Genomic DNA, 28,000 nt, shown 5'->3' on the forward strand with positions numbered 1-28,000 from the left:
GCCGGAGCACTTTTCCATCAAACCTTCCTTTTCAGGATTTGCCGAGAGGCGAACTTCTCCAAATGTTACCGCCACGGGATCGGAGTTAGACTTGACACGGACGGCTCAGACATAAGCTACTACTACTACTACTACTAGAGCTACTACTCCTCTCTGAGACGTCGGTTCACACACCATCGGGACGAATGAAGACGGAAGGATCTATACGGACTCCGGCGCATAATGTTGGGATGGAGTTTAGAGACTTGTTTGGCTCAAAGGAAGACTAGAAAACGTTCTTCTAGTTTGTTGCCGGTGCTGCTGGATGCGCTCTACTTCTATGTTGGATTATTGTCGCTTTTTCTGAACTCGCACCGATTCTGTGTCGCTTCGCTCTGCGTGCCGTTCACGCTCTTTGGACTATGGCCTCGGATCGCGGGGTCCCAGGGGCCGGCGTCTTTGGAGATTTACCCCCGAGTTACACACGCTCCCAGCCGCCTGCGAACCCAGACCTACTCCGGAGACCCAGCTACTGCCACGCTGCTTTCGCACTCAAACAGATCTCAAAGGTGATACACTGGTCGCAGTCTAGAGTGGATTTTTCTGTGAATACAGCTTTCATCCAGTCGGCAGATGTGAATGAAAGGTTTCCCCTAAAAAAGGCAGCTTATTTATTTAGGAGTTAGGTTATCTAATCGGGATTTGAGGGTCGCATGTGGGAATGCGGTGTAGACTTTAAGCAGCAGCTATCAAACCGGAGTCCGGGGACCACCAGTGCTCCCCTGAGGGGAGACGACTGCGAAATCGGGATCGGTTTGATTTGACTATTTAATACTGAAGGGAAACATTGCGTGACATTTTGGGAGCGGAATAAAGCGATAACAAATGAACGAGTCTTCTTTTTTAGCTGTATGTTAACTCTGCTGTTTATTTGAACTGACATCGGCTTCTCATTGATTTCTGCTGTTAAAAGCCACCGTGAGGAGAGCGAGAGAGAGAAAGAAAGATAAGGGCTTGTTCCCATACCCTATCCCAGGCGTGTTGTGCGTGTTTTTGTTTTTTTTTTTGACTGTGTGCAGCCAGCGGAGAGCGCACTGGCCCGGGGTCTGTTTGGAAATGTGGTGGGTCCTGTAAAGGAATTCACTGATTGAGTTTGATCTGACAAAGCATCTTTGGACCGCCCGGATGCTTGGACGTGTTTCAGCACTGCTGCGAGAAACCACAACACTACAGCAATGTCTCCTAGCGCAGCAGTGACATTTGTGGCAATTCACAGCAAATGAGAGATTAGACAGATGGGTGTAAAATTATTCATAAAATGTGAAGTAGAACCAAATTAAAGCAAAAGATATCCATTAATATTTTTCTGTTGGGCTACAGTTATAGAAATAGCTTGAACTGCATAGTAAATGTGTTAATGGCTCTTTTTCAGTAGAACAAACTCACAGTTTTAACTTTCAGCTTTTTTTAAAGTCACGCATTTTGCTTTGGAATGAAATTGTCACCTCTTATTTTTCTTATTTATGGGAGCTCCTCTAGGCTGTAAGGTAAAACACTGGAAATCTCTCTCCTTAAATAAGGATGTCATTAAGTACAAAATAGTCCCAACACAGTGTCATTTAAATCGTATTATTGGGATAGGACTACAGATAATGTCTAGCCTGAGATTTAACACATAAGACCTGCATCAGAGCTCTTTGGCACCACGACTTGTCTCCATTTTATGAAAAGCATGATATAAATAACAAACATATGTTGTCTCTGAATACAGATGCATGTCTCTTCAAATGTTTAGAATTTACTTGCACAACCTTGTTTGAAAAGATATGCAACTAACCTTTTTGAGACAGTAAGCATGATTATGTGTAGTATAATAGTAATAATAATAATAATGATAATGTTCTTTTCTCATCCTCTTCCTGCTTCCAATCCAGGGGAAGGCAGTAGGTCAGAAAGCTCCTCTTTGGATCCGGGCGAGGTTCCAGGCCTTCCTATTCTCTCTGGGCTGCTACATCCAGAGGCACTGTGGGAAGGTCCTCTTTATTGGACTCTTAGTTTTCGGGGCTCTGTCTGTGGGACTCCGAGTCGCAGCCATCGAAACCAACATTGAACAGCTATGGGTGGAAGGTGAGTGTGTGATATTTCCTGTTTGACAGTGCATGCGTTGCCCTAGGGAGCTTGTTTTGGGTCGTAATCATGCGAAGCAGTTAAATGTTAAAATGTCTTAAACACTTAACTGTATGCTGTCTGGCGCTGGCACTGAGTCTACAGTAAAGCTATCATTCGGTATGCTTCCTCACTACGTTGTAGCTGGTTGGTGGACTTTTTTTTTTCTTTTTGCTTTTGTTGGATCGTGACAGCTGATAAAGTGACATGAAACTAAGAGAGTGATTGAGATAGAGCAAATGGTGCAGACATCCCCTGGTTTGTACACAATTCTCAGTTGTTTTCCACTGAGTGTAGCTGGAGTTCTGATGATGAGATGTGTTGGCAGGAAGATACAGGTTAGTGTCATCTCAGTGCCGTGGGAGGGCACTAGGTGTTCAGTGAGCGACACAATGGCTTGTCTTGTTGAAATCCTGATGACAGAACTGAGGATTTGTGGGACTTAGTTAAGTATTTTTTTTTTATCTTTTTAGGGGCTTTTATTAAAATTCGAATTACAGCACACATTTCTAATCACATTAGCAGCATATAAGGAAAACAGTCCTACTTACTACACACCAGTATTAACAGCCTTGGATACAGCAGATTCATGCCACTCTCTCCTGTGCATTGTATATGTTTTTATCAGCAGTTTTTCATGTTTTTTGACTTCTTTATCTTCTACGTCTTTTCATCATGAGAGCAAACACATCCCTGACATTTCTGCCGTGTTTTTTTGGATATCTTACAATTTCCTCTTCTCTTGATAGCGCTCCCATTCCTTACCTCTGAACTTTTTAAGTTAAGGTTATCTGTACATTTCCAGCGGCAGAGGCAGCTTTATTTGGTTTTTCACACTGACCAAATTCCTTTTAAACCCTCAGGCTTCAGTGCCGGGGCTGATCCCTGCAGCAGATGGGCTGTGTGAATGGTTAGCCATCTTTGAGGGCTCTGACCCCTCCCCCCCCCCCCCCCCCCCTTAGCTCCCTGTGTGGTCCCTAACTATTCTTGGATTCCATTCAACAAGAGGCAAGCAGGCAGGCAGGCAAGCAAGCAGGCACCACCTCCCTCCCTTACCCTCCTCCCTCCCTCCCTTCTCTCCTCCTCACAAGAAGAAAAAAAATATAAGTGAATGCAGCTGAAGTTTACCCACCTGTTTTGCACGCTCTAAAAGCGCCACAGCAGTTGGTGAATATAAACAGACTCTATAGGGTTTTTTAAGCCCACCATGTCACTGGAGGACAGGAACAGGCGGCTCCCACAGGACCTGTGTGGAGGTGTTGGTGGAATCACACGCCGCCGGTTGTTGGAAGGCTGTGCGCTTCACTTGCGCAGGAATTTAAATAAGGTTCTCTATCAAGCACAATAAAACAAAAAAGAAACAAAAAGAAAAATCTTTAAAAATGTAGGCACTGAAATTGTTTGCTTTGAAGGAAACGCCTCCATCTGCCACAATAAGAAGGAGAGCTGCCACTGTCCCTTTTCTTTGGTTTCACTGTGGTTAGTGTAAAGCTTCGGGATTACCTCTTGAGCTAATTGGCCAAGCCATCTTTTAAAGGACATGTTTAGATGTTTGTGTGCAAGTTGTTTTGCTGTGGGATTGAGAGAGTTGAACTGGGGGGGTGCTCAAAAGGAATGCTGTGCCTTTAAGAGGCCGTGGCCATCTTTCTAAAGTTTCTGCCTGCCTTGTTTCCACCAATAGCCCATTGACAAAGCTGCTAGGGCCTCAATGGAGAGTAAAGTGGTTCGGTAACAAGGAGAGGTTAGTTCTCCCTCTGTCTCTCACTCTTTCTCTTTTACACACACACGCACGCACGCACGCAGAAAAAGACACATGCACCAATACACATAAGCCAGGGCACAAAAAAAAATATGCCTTCTAGTAAGACATCAGATTTCAGACTGATGGAACGAAATTATGAACATATATTTTACATTAGTTCCTAAGTTTTATTTGCTGTGTTTTCTAATCTAAACATGTAAATAATTTGGCTTTACATCAAAAGCAACTTTAAGAAGCGGCATAAATGAAAGTTTTCCCACTTGCACCCTAATTTGTTCAGATGAAACTAGCTGTGAATTGACACCTTATGTGTTAACACTCCAAGCTGAATGTGAATGTGTGTGTGTGTGTATCTGAATGTGTTAGGAGCATATGCTTCCCATCATATATTCATACTAGGAGCTGCCCCCTGCAGTTTTCACACACATACACAAACACGCACACTTGTCATCTTTGTCACTTCTGGTGCGTGCAGCTTGCCTGGCCGCCTGTCTTCCCGCCTCAGGTTCCTGACTGCGTTCCCGTCTGTCTGCCCGGGCTTTGTGTGCGCCTGTTTATATTTCTACCTGTCTGTCTGCCTGCTCTGTGAAGTCAGGCCACCAGGGCTTTTTTTTTTTTTTTTTTTTTTTTAATTGCTTCCTCCCTCCAACAGGACCAAAATACCGTGAAGCACAGCAGTGCAGTCTGTGTCTAGAAAGTGTAGACAGAGAGAAAGAGACAGAATTTGTGCCTACACTTCACAATCAATCAAGCATTCTTTACGTCTTTATTCATATCGTTTACTTCAACCTGAGGACTCTTGTGCATTTCCAGAGCGGATGAGCTACTTATAAGTCGAAGGCTTCATCGTACCTTCAGCTCTCACACCTGTGTAGTGGAGAATAAAAGCTGGAGTATCAGGGTGTTTTGTCTGACAAGGGGATTACGAACTATTTCTGGCTAACTGCCTCTGCTCTAAAGGATCTGAGACAGACATCGCCCATCAAATTACCTTACACCCATGCACATCTTTTTTTCCTTCTTCCTTCTTAAACTGCAGTGCTGGCCCGAGGGATGGCACTTGTTGCCAATTTTCAAAGTGTCTGGATTAAATTGAGTTAAATTGTGTTTCAAAAAATCATTCATGTTATCTAGTTAGAATTAGATAAAGTATACACTGTGGTTCTGCTTATCTAGCTTGGGCCACATGTGAGAATTTGAAAGTTAAGGTATGACCTGCGCAACGTGTGACCCGGCTCTGTATTGTTCACAAGGAGAAAAGAAAAAGATCATAAAAAGAGGCGCAGGAAGAGGACGAGGATAAGAGGAGACAATGGTGTGGGGGGGCAGGAACAGGGTGGAAGGTTTATTGCAAGCTCACACTTTTTTTCCTTTTTTTTTGCTGCTGTTTTTACCTGTCTCATTTGAACAAACATCAAGTGCGAAACGGTCTCGTGGACGTCTTTCTCCATAAAGCCCCGTTTGTTTTATGAGAGAAGTTACTTTCTTAAGCTTTTTTTTGTTTTGTTTTTTTCACTAAAATGTGTAAAACTTAAGGATGCCTTTGCGCAGCCTTTGGATAATTGTTTTCAGGCGCGTATCAAGCCGCAGCCGAAAAGCTGTGTATGGGAAAGAGGGTAAAGAAAATGCCTTCATGTAACAGTGGTGCTGTTTACTCTGACTTTAACTAAACTCATCTTTCTTGGCAGTTGTTTGGGTGAGGCATGACAGACATGTACACAGACTCAAGCTGTCCAAATATGAGCGCAGCGAGACGAGGACTATCCGGGTAGCAGTTGCCCCATAAAAAGTCTTATGCAGGAGAGAGGGAGGTGAAGACCATACAGTGTATACAGAATAACAGGGAATCAGACAAGATATGAAGAGACCGAGGTGTGGACTGATTTAAAGAGAGGAGAGCAAAAAAGTTTGCACAAATGCACACGTGGGCGTTTCACCGTTTGGAGCGGTTTCTCTAAACAAACCTCAGAGTGGCACAGCAGGTAAATGCTATAATTCATTGGAGTGCACACAGCGCCCCAGTTCAGACAGAGAAAGGGAGCTCTATGAGGTATTATTGAAGGTGAATAGTGCGCGGTGGTGCCCCAACTAGATAAATAAACTCCCAGCGTTCAGGGCCTGGGACCTCACTGGTAGAGAGAACAAACAAGACAGAGTCAACCTGGGTCACTTCTAAATGTTTATTTCACCCCCTCTCCCTCCATCCCTCAATCCAAGACTACCTCATTCCATCTCCGTTCTCAGCATCCCCAAAACACACACACACGCTCTTCAACAGAGAGCCCAAGACCACCCCCCAACAAATAAACACACACTGAGCAGCTACAGATACATCTGCATATGACAGATACATGGCTCTTGCTTCTACTGAGACAGGAAGCACAAAAGAGCGTGCTCTACCTTCCCTTTTTTAAAGTCTTGTTTGTTTGGGGTTTTTCTTTTTTCTTCTTCTCTTTTTTGCCTTTGGTTGTAAAACAAAAGCTCTTCATATATTTATTGGGTAATGAGTATCACCGGTTTACAGTGATAGCATAAAACAGGTCTTTGGGCTGAAAAAAGGGCACTGGACTGTCAGGCTCTTTGCTACATTGAATGCGATATCCTTAGAAAGGTCGCAATGCAACCGAAAATGGGATAATAAAAACTCAATCAGTATAGTGTGGCACCCTTTATCTCTTCGCTGAAGAGCAACCTTTGTCTCTGGCTGTGGGGTGGGTGCAGGGGGGAATAAAGCGACACCAGTCACCTTAGAGTTTGCACCATTTGCCTCTGTCTTTACACCGTGGAAGTATAAAAAGTGAAGTGAGAGGGGCTGGAGAGAGAGAGGGGGACTGAACATTTTCTTGGTACTTGGGAGGGAAAAAAGAAATGCTTCTGGGGCTCAATAAATTCATTTCTCATCTGAATGAGACCAGCAACGTGGAAAAATTTTGCTTTTCAGGCGGGGATGAATGTATGTTTCAACCACACATTAAGCAGCATTAGCGGTCAGTGGAGTGTCTAATGTGACTATTTTTCACAGTGGCCAACACTGCCCATGATTAGCATAATTAGCAGAGGCAAGCCTATACATATGGAAATAGAAAGTGCCTAAATGCCAGCCCTCGTGGAAATTTATGTGTGGTGGCTAACACCACTGGCACATCTGAATAGAAAGTAAGTGAAACTGATTTTTCATGTTGTTTTTGCTGTTTTATGCAGTTTTTAAGGTGTGATTTGGAGACAGCTTTTTATTTATGTATTTATTTATTTTTTATTTTAATACCAGGGAAAAGTTACAGGACAAACAGAGACCACATTTGTTTTTTTGTGTGTGCGGGTAGTTTAGCTCATTTCCTGAGTGAATGGTGTTTTTGACAGCTGCTAAACAGATACACTGTATTTCTATAGGTAAGATAGCAAAGTGCCAGCTTCTCTTTCTTGCCCCTTGCCTCACCCCCCCCCCCCCCTTACATCCCGACTCTGGCATTGTTTTACAGGCTGGGAAAGTTTTGGTCCATTTGCTTTTGTTGAGGGGAGAAAAAAAAACGTTCCCTCTTTATTTTATTCTGCTGTTTGTTGGGAAACATCTGAAAGAAATTGAAGGGTTGAATGACAAAAGGGTTTGCATTCAGTCTGGAGCTGTACTGACGGATTCTATAGAGGAACAGCCCATCTGCTGGGGTGCAGCCTGCTTTAGGCAGCGCCCTGGCTAGGGAAAGCCATAGGGCAGGACTGGGCTGAAGAATCCAAAGTGGAGATTCTGGTGGGTCCAAAAGAAGGGGGCCTATTTGGGTGCCAAGATGAAGGAATGAATGTCTCATTTAGCTCCATTGCTGAAAATCAAAAGGAAGTAAAGCAGCTCCTTTGTGAATAAAACAGTGGAGAAGGAAGTAAATCATAGGGAAAAGACAGCAGGCGAGGGATAACTTAATCTATTTTTCATATTGTTGCTACGCTGTGATAAAGTAGCGTAGCAACCTTCCCTGAACTATATTTTATCAAAGGAAGTTTTGTGTAGAAATCGGCTGCATATTTCTTCTCATCTTGTCATGCTGTGTAAATCAGGAAAAACGTCAAATGCACTACATAGCAAGTAATAGCATACATGTCACCTTCAGCCCTCTTCTTCTTGAGTCTTCCTCCATAGCAGCGTGGGGCCTTTCAGGGGCCCCCTAATCCAGCTAATCTACCACACTAAACTTTGAAGGCGGCCTGGTCTGACCTAGAATGGCCTGGAACTGGGACTAGGTACCCATAACCACAATAGAATAGAATAGAAACAGGCCTTTAAAGGTGGTCTTGGATCATTCTAGAAGCCAGATGTTTTATTGAGTTAGGAGATGCTGTCTGTTTGGCTTGTAAGGATGGAAGGGTCAGGTGGGTAGGAAATGACTGAGGTTGGTGGAGACCGAGTCCTGTTTCACACACACACACACACACACCGGCACATGAAAACACGCTTTCTTAAAAACATTATTATTTTTTTTTATTTTTTGTACACCCACAGCCATGAAACCATGTCAGGGCTTGTTATGACATTTTCCCCTCGCTTTTCACTTTCCCAATGTCATAACTGTTGTGAAAGTGCTTTTAGTGGTGAAGCTAGTAAATGAATTCACATGTTGCACCCATCAGAGTCGAATTGTTTGCTAAAATTTGTAAGATGGTGGTCGAGTATCGCGAAAGCATCTCGTCAAACCGATGGGATGTGATTTAGAGCTGCGATTATTTGTGTTCACCCATCTCCAAGCCCCCCATTTTTATTTTTTATTTTTATTTTTTTCAATTTTGATCATGTTGCCAAACAAGGACTAATATTTCATGTTTCAGAATCGCTCGTGTAATAAACTTCCCAGCCACTGGGCTGTTAAAACCCAGCTTTACACCCTCAAAGGTGCTTTCTTCCCAGGGTGGGAAGAAAGTTTCTGGGAACTGTCTCTTTAAGGCTGTGAGGAGCGAAGCCTGGGTGAAGGGAGAGGGTAGAGGGGGGGAAACTGAAAAAGAGTGAGAAAGGGAAAAACAGCCTCAGAAAGAGAGAGAGAAAAGGGGGACGAGGAACAGGGAAAGAAAGGTAGAGACGGAGAGGCTTCTTATGAAGAGAGTGGTGAACTTGAGCAGAGCTGAGTGCTGGGGAAGCTTAGAAGTCGGGTGGTTGGGGCCGGACCGGGGGTTGAGGAGAGAAGGCGAGAAAGAGAGGGAGAGAGAAACGAGAGAGGACTGGCTGCCTGGGTGGTCCAGATGGGAGGAACGAGACACAAATAGCTATAATTTACTTCAGGAGGCCTGTAATTACAGAGCCAGAGTCTCTTCGAGCCACCCAGTTCCTGTTGGGATCAAAACCCCACGCTGCAGAGGTTAACATACGAAATGTCAAAAAAGGTTTAACAGATGTCAAAGAGGTCCTCAAACGGAAAGTGTTCAGTTTTTTAGTGGGTTTTTTTCCCTTTTTGATTGGAAATTAGTGGGGCAAGAAAACCCAAGCGGGGCCACGAAGATTAAAATGTTTTACACTAAATCTCGTATTTACACTTCATGACAGTATGAAAATGACTTAATAAAAGTTAAATCTCATTTTCTAACATTTCCAAAATTCCAGGCAGAATTATTTCTTTCACATATGTCCTGCTGTGGTTTATAAATACATTAGCTTTAAAAAAAGAAAAAAAAGAAAAGTTTTTGTGCAAAGAACATCAAACAAGAGCGTGTCCCATTTTGAAGTGTTTTCTTTGTGAGATGCACTAAGCCCGACACCAGTCACTGCAAATAAACAAGGTGACCCGATAGTGTCGAGGCCCTGCGAATGTAATTAAGCCTTGAAAGCGAAGCCTAGAAATATTGGACTGTGTCACAGAGGACCGCAGTTCTAACCTGATCTCACACTTTTGCGGCGTAGGCTGAATAGTTTGTTTTTTCTTTTCTCCCCATCAATTATGGGAGCCTGTTCCAGCCAGGGGGAGGTCCAGAAAGCGTGAGGGAAAAGAGAGAGCGGGAGAGTGTGAGAGAGAGAAAGAGATGGAGAGAGAGGTAGATGGGAGAGTGTTAAAAGGATAAAAGAAATAGATGCTCGGAGCTGCGAAGTGCAGTGCAGTAAAATTGGGTGAACGACTGACAAAAATTAGAATCAAGAAGGTGGTAGCCCTAGTTTCTAAACTCCCACCACTTCCCTCTTTTCTCCCCTCCCTTCTGTCTCTCTGGGGTTGTCGTGTAGTGGGACAGCAAGAGGGGCAGACGGGCCCTCTGTGATCCAGCGCGGCATGTTTCATGTCCACTTGGCACTGGCACAGATCCCCCCGGCTGGCAAACTCTTTTCAGGGCAACCTCCTGTAATTAGGGGGCTGGGGTCTATTGCACAGCACAACATAGCTCGCTCTCTCTCTTGCTCCCTCGCTCTCTCTCTCGCTCTACATTTTTTTTCATCCACTTTCTAACTTTTCTCTTCATCACCGTCTCTGACAGCCATATTTCTTTCCTCCACGAATATATTCACCGTTCTTTATCCATTCGCACTTTTATGTCTTTCAATGCCATATCACAAGAACACCGCTGAGGAAGCGTTGCAGAGAAATACAGAGTCTGAGATGAACACATTTTCCAATAAACAACCTTTAAAGGTTGAAAACTGTGCATAAACATCAGGAATAAAAGATGAAGTGCCCATCATAATTATTTTTTACGAGTTCAGATTGTCCCGGTCTGTATCTGCTGCTCTAAACAGAGCAGCAGTAGAGCGTTTTGGGGGCATCAGAAGGCTGGTTTCACTAACTAACAGGGCACATCTGTTTCGCAGAAGGAGCCAATGAGAAGCTGTATTACTCATTTCTCTTGGCCAGACACTGGCTTGTGTGAAGTGCCTTCAAAACCAACACTGGCGAAGGCCAAGGGCGTTGGTCAATATGTGTGTGTTCTTGTGTAAGTGTGTGTGTGTGTATGTGCATATGTACGCACAAAACCTACTCTGTATTAGGATACAAATGTGTGAGTGTCTTTGCGTGTGCATTAAAGAAAATCTATCTATCTGTCTATCTAATCACTTTTCATTTCTACTTTTTTAGCTGGCAGTCGTGTGAGCACAGAGCTTCGCTACACAAGGGAAAAGCAGGGAGAGGAGTCTGTATTTACCTCACAGATGCTTATCCAGACCCCCAAAGAAGAGGGCACAAACATTCTCACCCAGGAAGCTTTGCTGGTTCACATGGAAGCCGCGCTGTCCGCCAGCAAAGTGCAGGTGTCATTGTTTGGAAAGTAAGTGGACATGCTCTGTGAAGATCTGCTTCGCGCACCCATGTGTTTTTTAATAAAACTTTTAATCTAAAACCTTTATTTCTCTTAGATCATGGGATCTTAATAAAATATGCTATAAATCTGGAGTCCCCATTATAGAGAACGTCATGATCGAAAGGGTAAGTCGATGAAGAAATATCTGTTTTGTTTTGTTTGGGTTTTTTGTGTGTCTATGTTTATTTATCACTGATTTGTGATGTTTACTTCTTTCTTTTCTATTTCCTGATCCCAGATGATTGACAAGCTGTTCCCCTGTATGATAATCACCCCATTGGACTGCTTTTGGGAAGGGGCCAAGCTACAGGGAGGCTCTGCCTATTTACCGTAAGTCTTGGAATATTTGCCATAACTTTTTTTTTTTTTTGGGTGCACTTTTAAGCACTTCATTGACAGCTTGGCTGTTTCTATGCACTGCTTCCATCTGATCTGAGTAGAGCTTTTGGAGGGGTCCGTCACTTTTAGCACATGATGGATGGAGACATACAGTTGGGCTTTCAGTAGTCTATCAGTGGGTGCTGTGACTGACAGTGCTGGTCAGTAATAGAGTTCTTTTAGGGCCCAGAGAGGGACTGAAAGGGGGTGTACTGACAGAGAAATTCAAAGAGAGAAGGTTAGAGAGAGATGCAGCGGGCAAGCAAGCGAGGCAGGGATGGAGAGAGAGTAGATGGCTGTAACAGCAACTGGGTGGTGGGTTGGTAGAACGGAGGGCGGGGAGGCGGCGGTGGCGGTGGCGGCGGTGGTGGTGGTGGCAGGGGAGCCCTTTGGGTCAGACAATGGTAAGCATTCTTTCAGTTTACGAGTGAGTGTCCATCAGTGCAGGGGCCCCGGAGGAGGGAGGGGGGCTGGCTTTGTCAGCTCACGGCTAACACTCGGCATTCTCATGGTAATGCCCCGGGCTCCTAGCTCCCAAGTTGTCCAACAAATAAAATGGGCAGTATTCAAGCCCCAAGTCCCCCGAGAAGGACAGAGAGAGCCTACAAGACAGTTAACAGTGGAGTCTGGGCGTATTTGGGCATTTGGAGATTCTATTTTTTTTTTCTGCAGGGGATAAAGTTCTCTTGAGAAATTGAGTCACTGAAAGGGATCTCTTTTTTTCCTCGTCAGAAGTGATATTTCAATTGTGTGCTTAGTTTAGAAAAGATAGTTTAGATCATAGCAGATGTTTCTTTGCAGAGGAATTATTTGTTTATGTGTGTGTCTTAGCTGACAGCGGTATGTTGCATGACAAGCCAGCACATACAGAAACAAACACAAGTTTCCCATCCTTAGCATCTCCCTGTTGGCTTGTGTGAAAAGCATAGCACCAGAGAAAGAGAAGGGGGCCTTTGATGAATCACACATCTTCCAAACATTCACACAGTGCTCAACATCTGCTGTTATTTATTAAATGTATTTAACTTCTTCATTTATTTGTTGTCGTCGTTGAGCTTACGAGAGCCTGTTGCATTCACTGGCGGGACTGTCCCTTTATTCAGCTTCTGCTCCAACCATTTTTTTAAAAAACAAAACAAAAAAAACCAACTCAAAAACAGAAGAAATAAGAGTATGATAGAGAGCAAGAAAAGGGGAGGGGGGATCGGGAAAGAGAATGAGTGAAGAGTGGGAGAGAAAGAGAGTGAGAGAACTGGGGAGAACAAAAAGCAGCAATCTATGAAAAAACAAAAGGGCCCAGGCCCGGTCCAGTCAAGCAAAAACTAGCTGATAAAGGAGTGTCTTTGCAACCAGCAGCAAAAGGGGGACCCTGGTATGTGGGAATAGGAGAGCAGCTCTCTTCATGAGCCATCGGGGGGAGATTCAGCTTGGAGTTCAGATACTTTGGGATAATTTTATTTCCCTTTGTCTCGCTGAATCACAAACCACAAACATAATTCCTCCAGTTTTTCCAAAATTCTTATTTTCCTTGAGCAAGTGCATTACATTTCCTGATGTAGGCCACATTGCAGAGCAAACCAGCGCAGTACAGATGAAGCTAACAAACAGGTTATTTGTCCATGTACATTTCATCCCTCGCCCGTTTTCCCTTTCCCTGCCTTCCATCCTCCTGGCCTCTCCCTTCCCTCCCTCCTTATCAAGATGTTTGGGAGGCAGAGGTAATTGTTATGACTCAGTGCAGGGCATTGAGGAATGAAAGTGAGCAGGCAGCCACTGTGCCTTTTCCCTGGGCATTGTGGCAGCGTGAAACAGGATAATAAACGCTATTTTATCCTGTATCTGCAGCTAGCCTCCTGTGTAGCCCACCACAACAAAGGAGCGAGAGAGAAACTGAAGTAAAAGTTTTCCTGCCCAGAGTAAACATTAGCGAAGAATTCAAAGCCACGTAGCCGTGTGGGCACATGCTCATAAAAGCTATTTTACGTTGCCTTCCTTCCTTAAGTTCCTACAAATAATGTAAAATCAGTGTGTGTGTGTTTGTTGCCATTATAAAGTGTGTCTTTGCTCTGCAGGGGTATGCAAGATATCCAGTGGATGAATCTAGATCCAGTCAAGCTGATGGAGGAGCTGAGCCAGTTCACCTCACTGGAAGGGTTCAAGGAGATGCTGGACAAAGCCCAGGTGATGCACAGAAAAAATTACATGGATATCTTTACTAAACAAGGCTGCGTGTCATCTATGTTTACACCTCTTATTGTGTACTGAGACATCTCTAACATTGTTTGATTCCTCAGGTGGGACATGCCTACATGAACAGACCATGTCTAGACCCCTTAGACCCTGACTGCCCCCTCAGTGCACCTAACAAGGAGCTAGGAGAGGTAACCTCGCATGAAAGAGTGCAACTTTAGTAATTATTTACAGTGCACACAAAGTAAACCAAAGAGGCGCGCATATTGACATTTCTGCTTTCTTATTCAGAGTCCTGACATTGCTGGCCGTCTCCAGGGTGGTTGCCATGGTTTTAGCCGGAAGTTCATGCACTGGCAAGAGGAGCTCATTTTGGGAGGGCGGGTCAAGAACAGCCAGGATGCTCTGCTGAGGTGTGTGTGTGTTTTTGTGGGTATATTTATACATTGTCTTCCTCTTGTGTGATTAAAGGATCCAATAGCAAGGATGCGACGCGATCACTACCAGCCAAGTAGGCCTCGAGTTCCCCTCTGAATCTATGGAACCCCCTAACAGCAGTGAAGACACATGCTAGGAATGCCTCATATCGAGAGGGATCAGTTTCCTGAATGACCCCGGTCTGGGATCAGCCAATTAAAGATGATTGACAGTCACATAAAGCCCCACCACCCTGCTGCACATTTGTTGTGTGCAGGACCAAAGAAGAAGAAGAAAAACAAGGAGGCGAATAACACTCAAATTCACTTTTATCTAACCCAGGGCTCTTTATAAGACAATCTTCAGAGTTCAACTGGCTATAAAAGCATGGCCAGTACAAATGGAGTGAGAGCACTGGGTCAGAGCCCAGATCAAGCCCCCCTCCACAGACCCAAGAGAGCCTTGAATGAAAGAGGATTCCAGGCCCATCTGCAAGAGCCACACTTATTCTTGGATGTGATTTATGATCATCTCTTTCACATTTTGAGCGGCACTGCTGCTTACTTTGCTGGTGCCAAGAAAACCTGAGGACATCTGGGACTGCAGCCTAGAGATGAGCAGACAGACTAGATAACACCTGCTTTTAGTTGTTTACACTGGCAGATGGGCAAGCAGGCAGGCGGACAAATCTTAGAAGAGACGGCACCTGCTTTCAGATACAAGGAACATCTAAACACTCAGACTTAATGGTTACATTATGGTTTTTTTAAGAGTTGCTCATCATTCCTGATGTGTACTAAACTTTGTTTGCATGTTTTGCAGTGCGGAGGCTCTCCAGACCATGTTCCTGCTGATGAGTCCTAAGCAGCTATATGAGCACTTTAAGGACGACTACGAAATCCACGACATTAACTGGAATGAGGAGAAAGCCACCGCCATCCTTGAGTCCTGGCAGAGAAAGTTTGTCGAGGTATGAACTCGCGCACAGATTTCACGCTCCTTTAAACGCGCCATGCTTCAAGGACAGCAGGGCAGAAATAAAGATATTTTGTTGTCACTGAGATCATGTAGGAGGAGGGGGAGAAAAATTAGAGCTCATTTCCTTGTCCTCATGCCATCTTCACTGACACACACACATAAACACACACACAAGCGCACTGAGACTTTAATCTGCAGTGTCTGAATTCCATCAGTCTTCAGCTCCCTTGTAAACTGAATCGCAGGGCAGACCAGAGCACCGGGTTAGTGTGTGTTTGTGTGTGTGGTAGGCCAATCGTCTCCCTCTCTGTCAGGACCCTAGTTATAGGAACAAGCTGTTGCTGTGATAGCTGACACCCACCACGGCGAGGCTAAGCACAGCGGGAGGGAGGGGCATTTGGGGAGGGGAGGAGGGGTAACAAAACTCAAATGTAAACAGAGACATGAGGCCCCCCCAGCCCGACATATTAAAGTACAAGCGCAGATCTGTACGAGATAGCAAATGATGGTCGAACGCTTACAGGTAAATGGCTTTCAGGCGCTTTGGTTCCTTCATGGGCATGAAGTACCAGGAGACGCCTTCTGAGCCATGCGATCCCATCCTTTTTCACCTTTGACCTCACAACCTCTGGCATCTGTGCTCATTACTCCTCAGTTGTCATACTTATGCACGCACACACACATGCTAGCACATGTAAAAACACACTCGGGCCGTCTTACTCGCTTTCACAGCCATGCACATTTCAAACAGAAATTTTAGGGGGTCCTGAGATATAGGGCTGTAGTAGTTTAGGGGGATTTTGAACCATGTGTGTAACAAGGTCCATATTCCTTCAGTTGCTCTTCCACAGTGCTTAGTTATAAATTGGGTAGTATGTTTTTTTTTATTCTTCAGCAGAACGCTTTAACAGTTGATTGATGTTTCCCCATCAGGTGGTTCACCAGAGTATTCCAGCAAACTCCAGTCAGTCCATCCACGCTTTCTCCACCACAACCCTCAATGACATCATGAAATCCTTCTCTGATGTCAGCGTCATCAGGGTGGCTGGAGGATACCTGCTCATGGTGATTATAGTCACTGACGTTTGCCCATTATTAATGGATAATAAGTATCTTGTATCATTTCACTGTCTTTAATAATAATACATTTTCTCCTCTCCAGCTGGCCTATGCCTGTGTGACCATGCTGAGATGGGACTGCGCCAAATCCCAGGGGGCTGTTGGGTTGGCTGGGGTGCTGTTGGTGGCTCTGTCAGTGGCAGCTGGACTGGGTCTCTGCTCCCTGCTTGGCCTCTCCTTCAACGCCGCTACGACACAGGTACAACATAAAGGGAGCGGCGTACATCATTCAGTTCATAAGCACATTTAAATTTAAGGAGGTCCTCCTTTGATTTAAATCACAGAGTTTGATTCCACATGCTGAATGATCATTCAGACCCTTTATTCTCGACTGATGTTTTTCCTATTCCAGGTGCTTCCCTTCCTGGCACTGGGGATTGGTGTGGATGATATGTTTTTGTTGGCTCACTCCTTCACAGAAACTGAAAGCAACATACCCTTCAAGGTACCTTTAAAAGCCTCTTCTCCTCTCTTCCCTTGTCCTGTCCTCTTTTTTGCTCTCTTCTGATTTGTGTCTTCTGTTTTTGTTTTTTGCTTTTGTAAAGGAGCGGACAGGAGACTGTCTGCGTCGCACCGGCACCAGTGTGGCTCTGACTTCCATCAACAACATGATTGCATTTTTCATGGCTGCTCTAGTACCCATCCCTGCGCTCCGAGCTTTCTCATTGCAGGTATGTTTTGCAGACATACACAGACACACGCCTTCACACACATGCGCGCATGCATAAACAAGCTGTACACAATCGCACACCATGAGGCCTTGGGCTCCTTTTAAAATGAAAGAGATAACTTAAAAGAGTTGACATTTATTCAAAGCAAGCAAAGCCTTTGTTCCTAGTTTTATTGCCACTGCACCTAGAGGGCCAACGTTTTTTGTGTGTGTATGTGTGTGTGTGTGTGTGTGTGCATGTCTTTGCGTGTAAGTGTGCATATATATTTATATATATATATATATGTAATGCGCATATAATATGTATAATATGTATAATGGGGAATAATCAGAGCAAAGACAGCGATGAACAGACAGAGACAGAAAACGGCAGGGAGAGGGAGGGAGTGGACCAGTATATCACTGGGCCGTCAAGGCGGTTTTCTCTGATCTGTGACTAACTGTGGGTGGTCTGAAACACACAAGCTCGCACACAAATACACACACAAAGATGGACACACTCTGGAAACCACAGCCAGTTAGAATGTCAGCTTCAGGGGACGGGTGAGCGGGGAGGCTGTAGCTGAACTGGTTAAGGGTGATGGTTTTGCTCAAACTTTATATTTATATATATCTTTCTATATTTTTTTGTGACTTCTTTCTTTTCTTTCCCCTCCTGGCTCGCTTAGTATTCGTGGCTGGTGATTTAGAGAAGAGCTTTGCTTTACTTACTGTGGTGTCAGGAATTTAAAAAAAAGTCTTGACTCTTCCCAGTTGGGCTGGTGTGTCTGTAATTTTATATCATGTTCAGTCTCTTCTTAGCTCTATCTTGCTCTTATTTCACTCTGTATTTTTTTCTCCCTCTCCCTAGGCGGCCATTGTGGTTGTGTTTAACTTTGCCATGGTGCTGCTCATCTTCCCCGCCATCCTCAGTTTGGACCTCCACCGTCGCGAGGACAAGCGTTTGGACATCCTCTGCTGTCTCTACAGCCCGTGCTCCGATCGCGTCATCCACCTCTCCCCTCAAGAGTTATCGGACGCCGGAGAACAGCCTCACACGCCAACAACGGCGCACACGCACCAGTACACTGCAGGCTCGACCATCACCACCAGCACCCAAATCACTACGACGGTGCAGGCGTTCACGCAGTGCGACGCGGCAGGCCAGCATATTGTAACAATTCTGCCGCCTACCTCACAGATTTCCACCAGCCCTCCTTCCATCATCCTCTGCCCTCCCTCCCAGCCTCAAGGTAAACTGAACTCTATGATGATTCTGACAATACAGCAATTTATGATACTGGAATGCTCATTTCCTGCTTGTATTTCTTCCTTTTAGCCGCCTCTCCTTCCCCCACCACCTCTGTGCCAGACCCCTATGGCTCCCAGCTCTTCACCCCTACCTCCAGCTCCACACGAGACCTCTTAGCCCAGGTGGAGGACTCCAGATCAGGGAAAAAGTGTGTACCGCTCCCTTTCCTGCACTGGAACCTGTCCAATTTTGCCAGGGAGAAATATGCCCCTCTGCTCCTTAAGCCTAAAAGCAAAGCAGCCGTGGTTGTTCTCTTCCTGTGCCTCCTGGGCCTCAGCCTGTACGGTACCACCATGGTGCATGACGGCCTTTACCTGACCGATATCGTGCCACGTGACACCAAGGAATACGACTTCATCGACGCTCAGTTCAAGTATTTCTCCTTCTATAACATGTACCTGGTTACTATGGACGGATTCGATTATGCCCGATCTCAAAGGCTGTTGATTCAGCTGCACAACGCCTTCAACTCAGTTCGATATGTGGTCAGAGACAGCGACAACAAACTGCCCCGCATGTGGCTGCACTATTTCCAGGATTGGCTCAGAGGTAAGAATTCAGAGTAATGTTATTTTGGGTTTTTTTTTTTAGAGGGAGTTAGGTAATAACTTCTTCTTTCTGTCTCTTTCTGATAATGAGTCTGCTATTTAATGCATTAGGTTTTTTCAGACATGCTTTTTGCTAAAGACAACAGTGAGTGGGTTAATGGGTGTGGGGGTTACAATGTGCAAAGGGTGAGTGGAAGTTCAGTCATATTGTTAGACTGCATCCACCTGGGCTTAGAGGTGACGTACTCGCTCACGGTTTGAGGTCATAGGCTATCTTGGCATGTGTGTGTGTGTGTGTGTGCGCGTCCTTAGGCTAGAATGTGTCACAGATCCAGTGAAGAAGAAGTAATAGCGATCAGGTCAATCTGATCCAGAAAAGGAAACTTGATATTCCACATTTTCAGCATCACTGCTCACACAGGCAGACATGCAGAAGAACTGTTATGATAACAGAAATCAAAGCATTTATAAATGACAGCCTCAATAATCCTCTCTCTTCTTTGTGTGTTCTACCTCACACACAGGTCTTCAGGCGGCTTTTGATGCTGACTGGCAGGCAGGCAGAATTACCGCTGACAGCTATCGTAACGGCACAGAAGACGGGGCTCTGGCATACAAGCTCCTGATCCAGACTGGCTCCAAGAAAGAGCCTTTTAACTACAGCCAGGTGAGTTAAAAAAAAAAAAAGATAAAAGGCTTTGTCTCATAATATGTTTGCTTGGCATTGTAGATGAAAATATGATCAACAAATGCTAATTTTTTCTCTAGCTGACCTCTCGTCGGCTGGTGGATGTCGAGGGTTTGATTCCCCCAGAGGTTTTTTACATTTACCTGACAGTCTGGGTCAGTAATGATCCCCTGGGCTACGCTGCATCTCAGGCCAACTTCTACCCTCACCCCAGAGAATGGATTCATGACAAGTATGACACTACAGGGGAAAATCTGCGCAGTAAGTCATCTGATTTTGGTCAGAGTGGATGCATTTAAAGGTGACTTACAGTGTGAATACAAAATCACTTTACCTTCTTTTAATCTCCTCTCGCAGTCCCAGCTGCAGAGCCCCTGGAGTTTGCTCAGTTCCCCTTCTACCTGAACGGCCTTCGTCAGGCCAGCGACTTTGTGGAAGCCATCGAGAGCGTGCGCACCATTTGCGATGAGTTTGGCCGCAAGGGTGTGTTCAATTACCCCAACGGATACCCCTTCCTGTTCTGGGAGCAGTACATTGGCCTCCGACACTGGTTCTTGCTGTCGATCAGTGTGGTGTTGGCCTGCACCTTCCTGGTCTGTGCGATCCTCCTGCTCAACCCCTGGACTGCAGGCATCATTGTAAGTGGATAGCTCTTCATCCTGCACTCCACTTTTTTATTCCTTCATATCATGCATTTTTCCACATCATTTCTGTTTTGTTTTTTTAATTCTCCACCTCATCCTAACTTAGCATCCTTAACCCCTTCCTCCCTCTCGCTCTCTTTATTTTCACCCTTCTCAGCATAGCTCAATAACACTGTCTAGGGGGCCCCTTTTTTCTCTGTTGAGGGCCAGCATGCACACACACACACACACACACACACAAGGCCCTTTGTTATTCTAATGTGCGCTCTGCGAGCCTAAAAAAAAAAAAGGAAATGCAAAGGAGCAAGAAAGGCTTTACCCTCCTGAAGCCTCTACCTCCAACTCTCTCACTCCTTTTGTCAAAGGGAGAGGGAGAGATTTGGGGACAGGACAGATCTGCCCAGTTGCGACCTTGGCCTGCACAACCCATCCATCAGGGATATTTGTCTGTACGTGTATGTGCGTGTGGGAGAGTGGAAAAGAGACAATCTGAGTGGTCAACAGATGGATAACATTTCACACACAAGCTGGTGGGACCGGTGGTCCTCAAAGACCCCAAACTCACACAGAAACACATATCCCCATAGCCCCATTAGGGGTCTGTAGCTCAACTACAGAGCCAGTTTCAGCAGGAATGCGTTTAATTTAAGCAGCGGCCCACAGCAGTGCTGATTGAGACAGCAACACAACACAGTCTCTCAGACAGAGAGGCACAGCTACGTGCATGCATGGTCTCCAAGCATCAACCGGCATGTGAAGGCTTCACCCAGCCTGTATGTGGTCGAGCAGTAAAACAGCTTTTATCATTTCCAATTTAACTATGCCCCAGCTAAAAGCCCCAGCTGGGATCAAAAGCTGCCGTTGGCCAGGAACTGCTTTCTCCTCCTTGTTTTCTAAGGATTGTTGTTGCTGTTTGTATTGCGGTGTACAGTAACACCCCACATGAAGGCATTCGAAAGCTGTGGCACTGCATTACTTAGCTGTTGTATTAAATGTCAGAAAACAATAAAATGAGCGACACAGGCTAAAAATCTTGTGGAAAAAAAATGAAACAAGATTAATTTGTTATGGACAAGTAAATGTGAATGTGGTGCAAACACTTTGCCTTTGGTGCTGTCAATCTCTGGTGTTAAGCACCTATGGGAAGGAAGAAGAGAAAGAGAAAGAAGGAATATGGGAGTGGGCGAGGGGGATGGGATTAACCCGAGGGTGGGAAATTTGATCTCATGTCATTAAGATCTTGACCACAGGGTCAAAGATTCTGGCAGCAGGACTCCGCTCCATCTAGAAAGAAAAGCATTATCGTAGTTGAAATGCTTTAATTTTACAATCTCGTTTAGCCATATCTTCTTTTTTCATCCTACTGTGTTGGCTGGCTTAACATTTCCTGCACTGGAAAAGTGGTAACGCTAAATTTCATGTGTGCTTTTAGGTGTTTATCTTGGCCATGATGACTGTGGAGTTGTTTGGCATCATGGGTCTAATTGGCATCAAGCTGAGTGCCATTCCTGTGGTCATCCTGATCGCTTCCGTGGGCATCGGAGTGGAGTTCACTGTTCACATCGCTCTGGTAAGGAATGAGCAGCACCTAACCACCTAATCATACCTAATAGAAGAAAATGCATTACAAAATATTTTATTTATAACTGGCGAAAAGTTGGCTATTTTAAAATTATTGAGGTGTTGGCTTGCTCACTCATGGTGGCAACCTGCTTCCGTGCACACTCTACTGTCTTGTAGCATAGTGTTGTAATCCTCAACAAAACCAAATGCAGGAACTAGGGAGCTTGCCAAAGCCTCACCGCAAGCACAAGTTTTGTGTGATCGGCAAGATTTCCAACTCACTTCTCTTCCCCACCTTCCCCCCTCTCTCTTCCGCAGGGCTTCCTGACAGCAATTGGCAACAGAAACAAGCGCTCGGCGGTGGCGCTGGAGCACATGTTTGCCCCGGTGGTTGACGGAGCGATCTCCACGCTGCTGGGTGTTCTCATGCTGGCCGGGTCCGAATTTGACTTCATCATGAGGTAAGTGAGTGTGAGTGTTCATTCGGAAAGGTCATATGCTACCTTTAGAAGAATCAGCATTTTGTGTGGAGCCGGTTGTCTCATCTCACTTTGGGTGCAGTAGGAAACCTCACTTTGGAGGTCTACATGCAGGTGGAAGTCCTTTTTTTGTTGTTTTTGTAGACACACACAGAGACACACAAACAGTGACAAATAAGCACCTGGTTCTGTCACTCTGGGAGCGCACACACATCTGACTCCTCGAGCTTGGAGTGAAACAAATGGGGAAAACATCAAGGGTGTGTGTAGCAGCTGCTTGTAAACATGGAAGTGTTCTGCTGCCCACTGGGTGGTGTCTCCCTCTCACTCTTTCACGCTGTCTCTTTCACACATACACAGGGGAATCTGTAAAAATTCCTATCATCTGTTTGGCATTCCCGCCTTCCACGTTGGATGCCGTAATGAAAAAGAAGTGGAGCTAAATTTGAACTGGTCAGATGCTCTGCGGCCCACCAACAGACCCTCTGTTTGTGTGTGTGTGTGTGTGTGTGTGTGTGTGTGTGTGTGTGTGTGTGTGTGTGTGTGTGTGTGTGTGTGTGTGTGTGTGTGTAAGAGAGTCTACACTGGTGAGTGTACATTGTGTGCGCATCTGCTCTGTGTGCGTGTGTTTTCTACCACTGTTTCATGGTCAGAGTGGAAAAAAGGCGAATACCTCCATGTTTTTCAGCCGAATGTGGTCTCGGCCCAAACCCTAAACCACAGCCTTGAGCTCACAGACTGCAGCAGGCCTCCATGACATAAAAAGCACAGTTTTCTTCAGAAACGGAGACAGAAGCAGAGGGAGCAGGAGACGTTTTCTGAGGGTGGCTTCCGTACAAGGACATAAGGTCTTTGTGGGTGGCTAGATCACAGCCTGATGAGTAGATCTTCCAAAACTGTTGGATTACACTCATAAAGAAATGTACATATATTTAGGTACCGGTAGCGGGAATTTGAGAATACCTGGGAAGTTGGGTTGGAATTAAGGGTGCCAGAGCAAATTTCCAGTACTTTTTCTCTGCTCACGTTTTTGAGAGACAATTTTCAAAAAAACAGAGCGTGAAGGAGAGACAGAGGGGACTAGTCTCTGTTGGAGGTCTTGTTTAGCTGTAGCTGTAGCTGATTGGGGGAAGCCAAGGCTGGCTAGCTGGGGAGTAGCATAAATATACTGCTGTAAACATCTCCTGGCCTTGTAATGCACTGAATAAACAGCACGCCTAATTCAGCTCTGCTCAGAGACCTCTCTCACACACATACTTACGTAGAATGTGCATGCATGCATGCAGGCAGGCCACAAGTCAGTGCGCACGCACGCACACACACGGGTGTACACACGTGGAGAAACGCACATACGTACATGCGTGTAAGCGCTTACTGTCTCATTCTTACACACACACATACGACTCTGCAGGCCTGACAACGAATGGAAAAGATTACAGTTTATATAAACAACAGAATTCCTAACAGTGAGACGCTGTTGGAGGTCCCACCAACGTCTCACTCTCTTTCTTTCTGTCTCTTTTTCCGCCACGTAAAGAATTGTCATTTTGGGGTAAAAGCAAGTGAGCTCAAATGTGGACGCCATTCTAAAATAGTAATGATAATATTGATAAACTATTTATCATTTCGCCATCTGCAGGTGAATGCGCATTAATTCGATTAAGCATGCTTGTTAAATATGTGCGTCCCTGCAGGGTTTTGGCAAAGCAGCTTATGAATATCCTTCTGATAACAGAGGAAAATAAGGACAGCTGCTAGAGAGGAAAAGAGCAAACATATCAGACAAAAGAGTGACCTTTGTCAAGTGAGGTAGTAGTAATAATCACTGTAGTAGTCCATTGAGAGGGAATGTTTCCATAACACTCTGCAGCTATTATCCTTGTCCTTGTTGGCTTTTTTCCCTCATACCAACTGTCATTTTTTTCCCTCCCTCCCTCTTTTTTTTCTTGTTTTACCTCTTTAAGTCTGGCTGGTGGTTAGCATCTCACTGTCTCCCTGCTTTCTGTTAGTGTTTAAGTGGAGTCCTCTCTAATTTTCTTGGGGAGCTCTTTCTTGTGGCCTGCCTCCACCCCTGGCCTCCTCAGAGCTGTACAGAGATGGAAACACACACACATACACACACACACGCACAGTGTGAGCAGAAAGAAAAAAAGAAAACGAGCGAGAGAATATCTTGTAGCAGCAGCAGTGGAGGCATCAAAGCATGTTTTAGTTGGACTAAGCAGGGAATCAGATTTGCCCCCACCACCCAACCCCCTCGCCTTTGATACACAAACACTGGGCTTTCCCTGTATTCTTCCCCAGAGCTACTTCCCTTCCTCATGTGCCAACTATGTGTGTGTTTGGAGTGTTTGGAGCCGCACACACACGTGTGTTTTTGTCCATTTAAAGAAAAGAAAAAAAAATGTGTTGCATAACAAAAATGTTAAATAGAAAAATGGATAAAGCAAAAAAAAAAAACCCAAAAAAACCCCAAACATTTGTCAAATGTTAAATGTCTTGTACTTTGTGTGAAAGTGTCATGAGCTTGGCTGACAGTTTTAATGCATCTGTATTTTAGCCAAATCCCTATAAAACTTAGCATGCAAAAGAAAATAGGATTAAATGAATTGCAGCTCTGTCACTGCACGTTCCAGTTGATTGAAAAAATTGCCAATAGGCTAAAGAGAGATGACAGACCTGCTCTGTCCTTTGGCATTTGTCTGATTTCAGGATGGTTAAATGCATTAACAGCGATCAGTCACTACTGCGTGTTACCGTTTGCTTTTATTCTGACACTGATTCTTTGTCGTGTCTGTTTTCGGTTCACGCCCAAACTAACATCTCATGTCTCTCCATCCTTCAGGTATTTCTTCGCTGTGCTAGCCATCCTGACTGTTTTGGGGATGCTTAATGGCTTGGTTCTCCTCCCAGTCCTCCTCTCCATGATGGGTCCTCCGGCTGAGGTCACCCCGGTTGACAATGCCAGCTGCCTGCCGTCACCTTCTCCAGAACCTCCGCTGCCTCCACCAATGACCCATCATGGGTACTACACAGGCCACCCCAACCCACGCTCTCGTCAACAGGCGTTTTCTGAGTCATCAGACTCTGAGTATTACTCTGAGTTGACCACTACATCAGGGATTGGGGAGGAGGATTATAAGTACTGTGAACGGAGTGCATACTTAGCATCGCACACCAGCGTTCCACCAGCAACATCTCATATACTGCTGGAAGCGAGCAAAGACCCGAGCTTCCCTAAACTTACGGTACGCTGCATGAGCACGCAGACAAATTAAGCTGCCCTATTGTTCATCAAATCTTCTGAAAGTTAACTGTAAACATTTCTTTGTTTTAGGTGGTGAAGCCATTTAGAGAAAATGCAACAGCTCCTGGTGGGAGGATTGAACCATTAAGTGAATCTTCCTACATTGCACAGTCTCCTCTTGGATCCCAGGTTACATGCTGGGATGAAAACAAGCGGGAGCAGCAGAGGGGCTCCCAGAGACTCCAGGCTCAGCCTGGCCAACACTTACCCGGCGACAGAGCCCACTTTCCTGGGAGGACTTTTCAGAGCGGCCCCAGGTTCCAGAACGTTAGAGGGCCTCAGCCAAACAGGACTAAAGGGCTGAGCTATAGCCATAGCAACTCTACCCTGCCAACACAACAAGGCTCCGCTGGGGGACCTGTTACTATGGTTACAGCCACGGCTTCTGTGACAGTGGCTGTCCACCCGACCTTGCCGGGAGCAGCATACCAAGGCTACATGCATGAAGGTTTTGACACGGACAGCGAGTCGGACTGTTTTGAGGCTGCTAAGAGGACATGTGGTGACAAAACAAACTTTTCTTCATGTAAAAGAGACTCTCTAGAGCTCCAGGACTTGGAAGCAACACAGGGCCAGACAGAATATCAGCTTGACAAGACACAAGGTGAGCAAAGTTTTCAGGCTTCTTTGTCACTGACAGTAACATGTGACCGTGACTTAATGTCCCCCGTGCCTAAAGTCTGATCGCTCTCTGTCTTCTGTCTGCTGCAGGTGAGCTGAGGATCCAGGCACCCAAAGACTGCTAGACCCTCTCACACGCCTCGCCCTCTCTCTTCGAATCTCTGGGCTACTCCCCAGAACGTCCACATGGCGTCACGTCACACATTGACAGCTGTACATAGACTCTAAAGAATAAATGAGAGGTTTTACTTCAAGGACGTGTTAAGACGAAAAAAATATTTCTTTTAAGAATTATATAAATTTATGAGTATATATTTTAATACTAAACAAGAGGGAAGCTATTTAAAAGAGTACTGTATAACTTGGGTATTCTCTTGTGTAAAAGTTCAGATGTAAAAGATTATCTTCAAGTGGGGTGGTTGATTTTATTTGTTTCTTTTTTGTGGTTTTTTTTTTTTTGGGTTGCCCCCCTGCACTGTATAGAATAAGAAATGTGCTATATGTTTTCACAAAGCTGAGATGTTATTAAGATTATAGGCTATTGAACATACATGGTCAGTGTTTTATTTCTATTTGTATTATGTTCCTTTTTTTGCTGCTACACTTCAAAATAATTTTAAGCAATTTGCCTTAAAAGAAAAATGCAGTACCCCTCCCTCCCCCTTCTCCTGTTAGCATCTATCACAGTGTTGCGCTGTGAGGTATTCTGTATCTGACAGACTCTCTGCCATAGTGTGCACTGTAAAAACTTACACAGCAGATGGTGTTTTCTTAACAGTAGTAACCGCCGTGCCTTCACTACATCACCCTTCCCCTGTTATCACAGCATTCAGAGCTCAGTATTATGTTGTAATTGTATAAATATGTTTTTATCGCTTTCTCTTGTCGAGACACAGAATGTGTACCACGATTGGCAGTGATTGGCTGACGCTTGTCACCATCTATCTGAAAATGGTCAAATCTGATCAGTCAGCCATCATGACACGCTTAATTCATATTGCCTGTGCCCCAACGGCCTCTGCAGTTTTAAATTACTTGAAGGAGCTTTGATGTCTTTTTTTTCCTGCAGTTTTTGTAAGCTCTACAGTGGGTGATGTTTACTTTTGTCACTTTAACAAAAGTGTCGTTCACCTTCTCGTATTAGTTTTGAAAGGGAATCTTAAAATTCACAAATGCAAAGGGAGTTATTTTAGTTTATTATTTTCTTCTCTTTCTTTTCTTTGCTGGCTGCTTTAGGGTTATTAGGGTCTCTTGTTATCGTGACCCTGTGCAATTATTACACGATGTAAACCGGTTTCAATCTAGTTAGCGCTTCGACACGCTCTGACTCACTTTTTTTTTTTCTAATGACTCACTCTGTCTGTTAATGCAAACCTCATATATGTGTCATGTTACATTTCTTTCATTTCATTTGCTTTACAGAGTTTCAGTTGTTATTATTCTTGTTCAGTATTGGTCTAATCACTGCCAGGTTAAATAATTGCAGGGAGAAACTTGCAGATCTATTTGTGTGTGTGTCTACGTGTGTGTGTGTCATTTTCCAAGTGGCAGCTTTGGTTTTTTTGTTTTGTTTTTTTATTTTGGAAATATGAAAAAACAGTCAAGTAGCTACTGCAGCTGAACAAAAACACCTTTCACAGTTTGATCACACCATAGACAGCCAGGAGGTGTTGTCAGTATCTGTGTGTGTGTGTGTGTGTGTGTGTGTGTGTGTGTGTGTGTGTGTGTGTGTGTGTGTGTGTGTGTGTGTGTGTGCGCGCTTGTGGGAAGGGGGTGGGCGAGGGAGTCCTGCATTGATTTGTAGTTTATTTCAGAAAAAAATGTTAATGTCATGCCATATAAATTATTTATATTAAATTTTTATTTTTGTAGTTTGTACAGTTGTTAGTATCTAGACTGAAGTTCTATTTTTAAAGAGTAAATATATATTATATATAAATATA

The 28,000-nt window shown here is 44.7% G+C and overlaps 1 protein-coding gene across 1 annotated transcript; it reads left to right on the plus strand.

The window, feature by feature from the left end:
• The first annotated feature begins 2 nt into the window (after positions 1-2).
• Positions 3-28,000, plus strand: ptch2 (patched 2). Its single transcript, XM_085438876.1, has 23 exons — positions 3-548; positions 1,914-2,106; positions 10,942-11,131; positions 11,220-11,289; positions 11,403-11,494; positions 13,615-13,723; positions 13,837-13,923; positions 14,024-14,145; positions 14,972-15,119; positions 16,061-16,192; positions 16,290-16,445; positions 16,599-16,691; positions 16,792-16,917; positions 17,767-18,148; positions 18,235-18,756; positions 19,280-19,422; positions 19,524-19,704; positions 19,801-20,081; positions 21,520-21,657; positions 21,969-22,111; positions 24,975-25,377; positions 25,467-26,040; positions 26,148-28,000. The coding sequence occupies exons 1-23, from the start codon at positions 402-404 to the stop codon at positions 26,180-26,182; spliced, it is 4,467 nt and encodes a 1,488-aa protein (XP_085295002.1). The 5' UTR covers positions 3-401; the 3' UTR covers positions 26,183-28,000.

This window comes from Copadichromis virginalis, linkage group LG18 (genome assembly GCF_057382275.1).
Source record: "Copadichromis virginalis isolate Kocher_CV1m ecotype Utaka linkage group LG18, C_Virginalis_male_GT1.1, whole genome shotgun sequence".
NCBI lineage: Eukaryota > Metazoa > Chordata > Actinopteri > Cichliformes > Cichlidae > Copadichromis > Copadichromis virginalis.

What these genes read in the sequence shown, in the direction of transcription:
- ptch2 (XM_085438876.1), top strand. Translation starts at nt 402, where the DNA reads ATGGCCTCGGATCGCGGGGTCCCAGGGGCCGGCGTCTTTGGAGATTTA. An exon ending in TGAACAGCTATGGGTGGAAG is followed by an intron (nt 2,107 to 10,941) that starts GTGAGTGTGTGA and finishes CTACTTTTTTAG; the next exon opens with CTGGCAGTCGTGTGAGCACA. An exon ending in GAATTTGACTTCATCATGAG is followed by an intron (nt 22,112 to 24,974) that starts GTAAGTGAGTGT and finishes TCCATCCTTCAG; the next exon opens with GTATTTCTTCGCTGTGCTAG.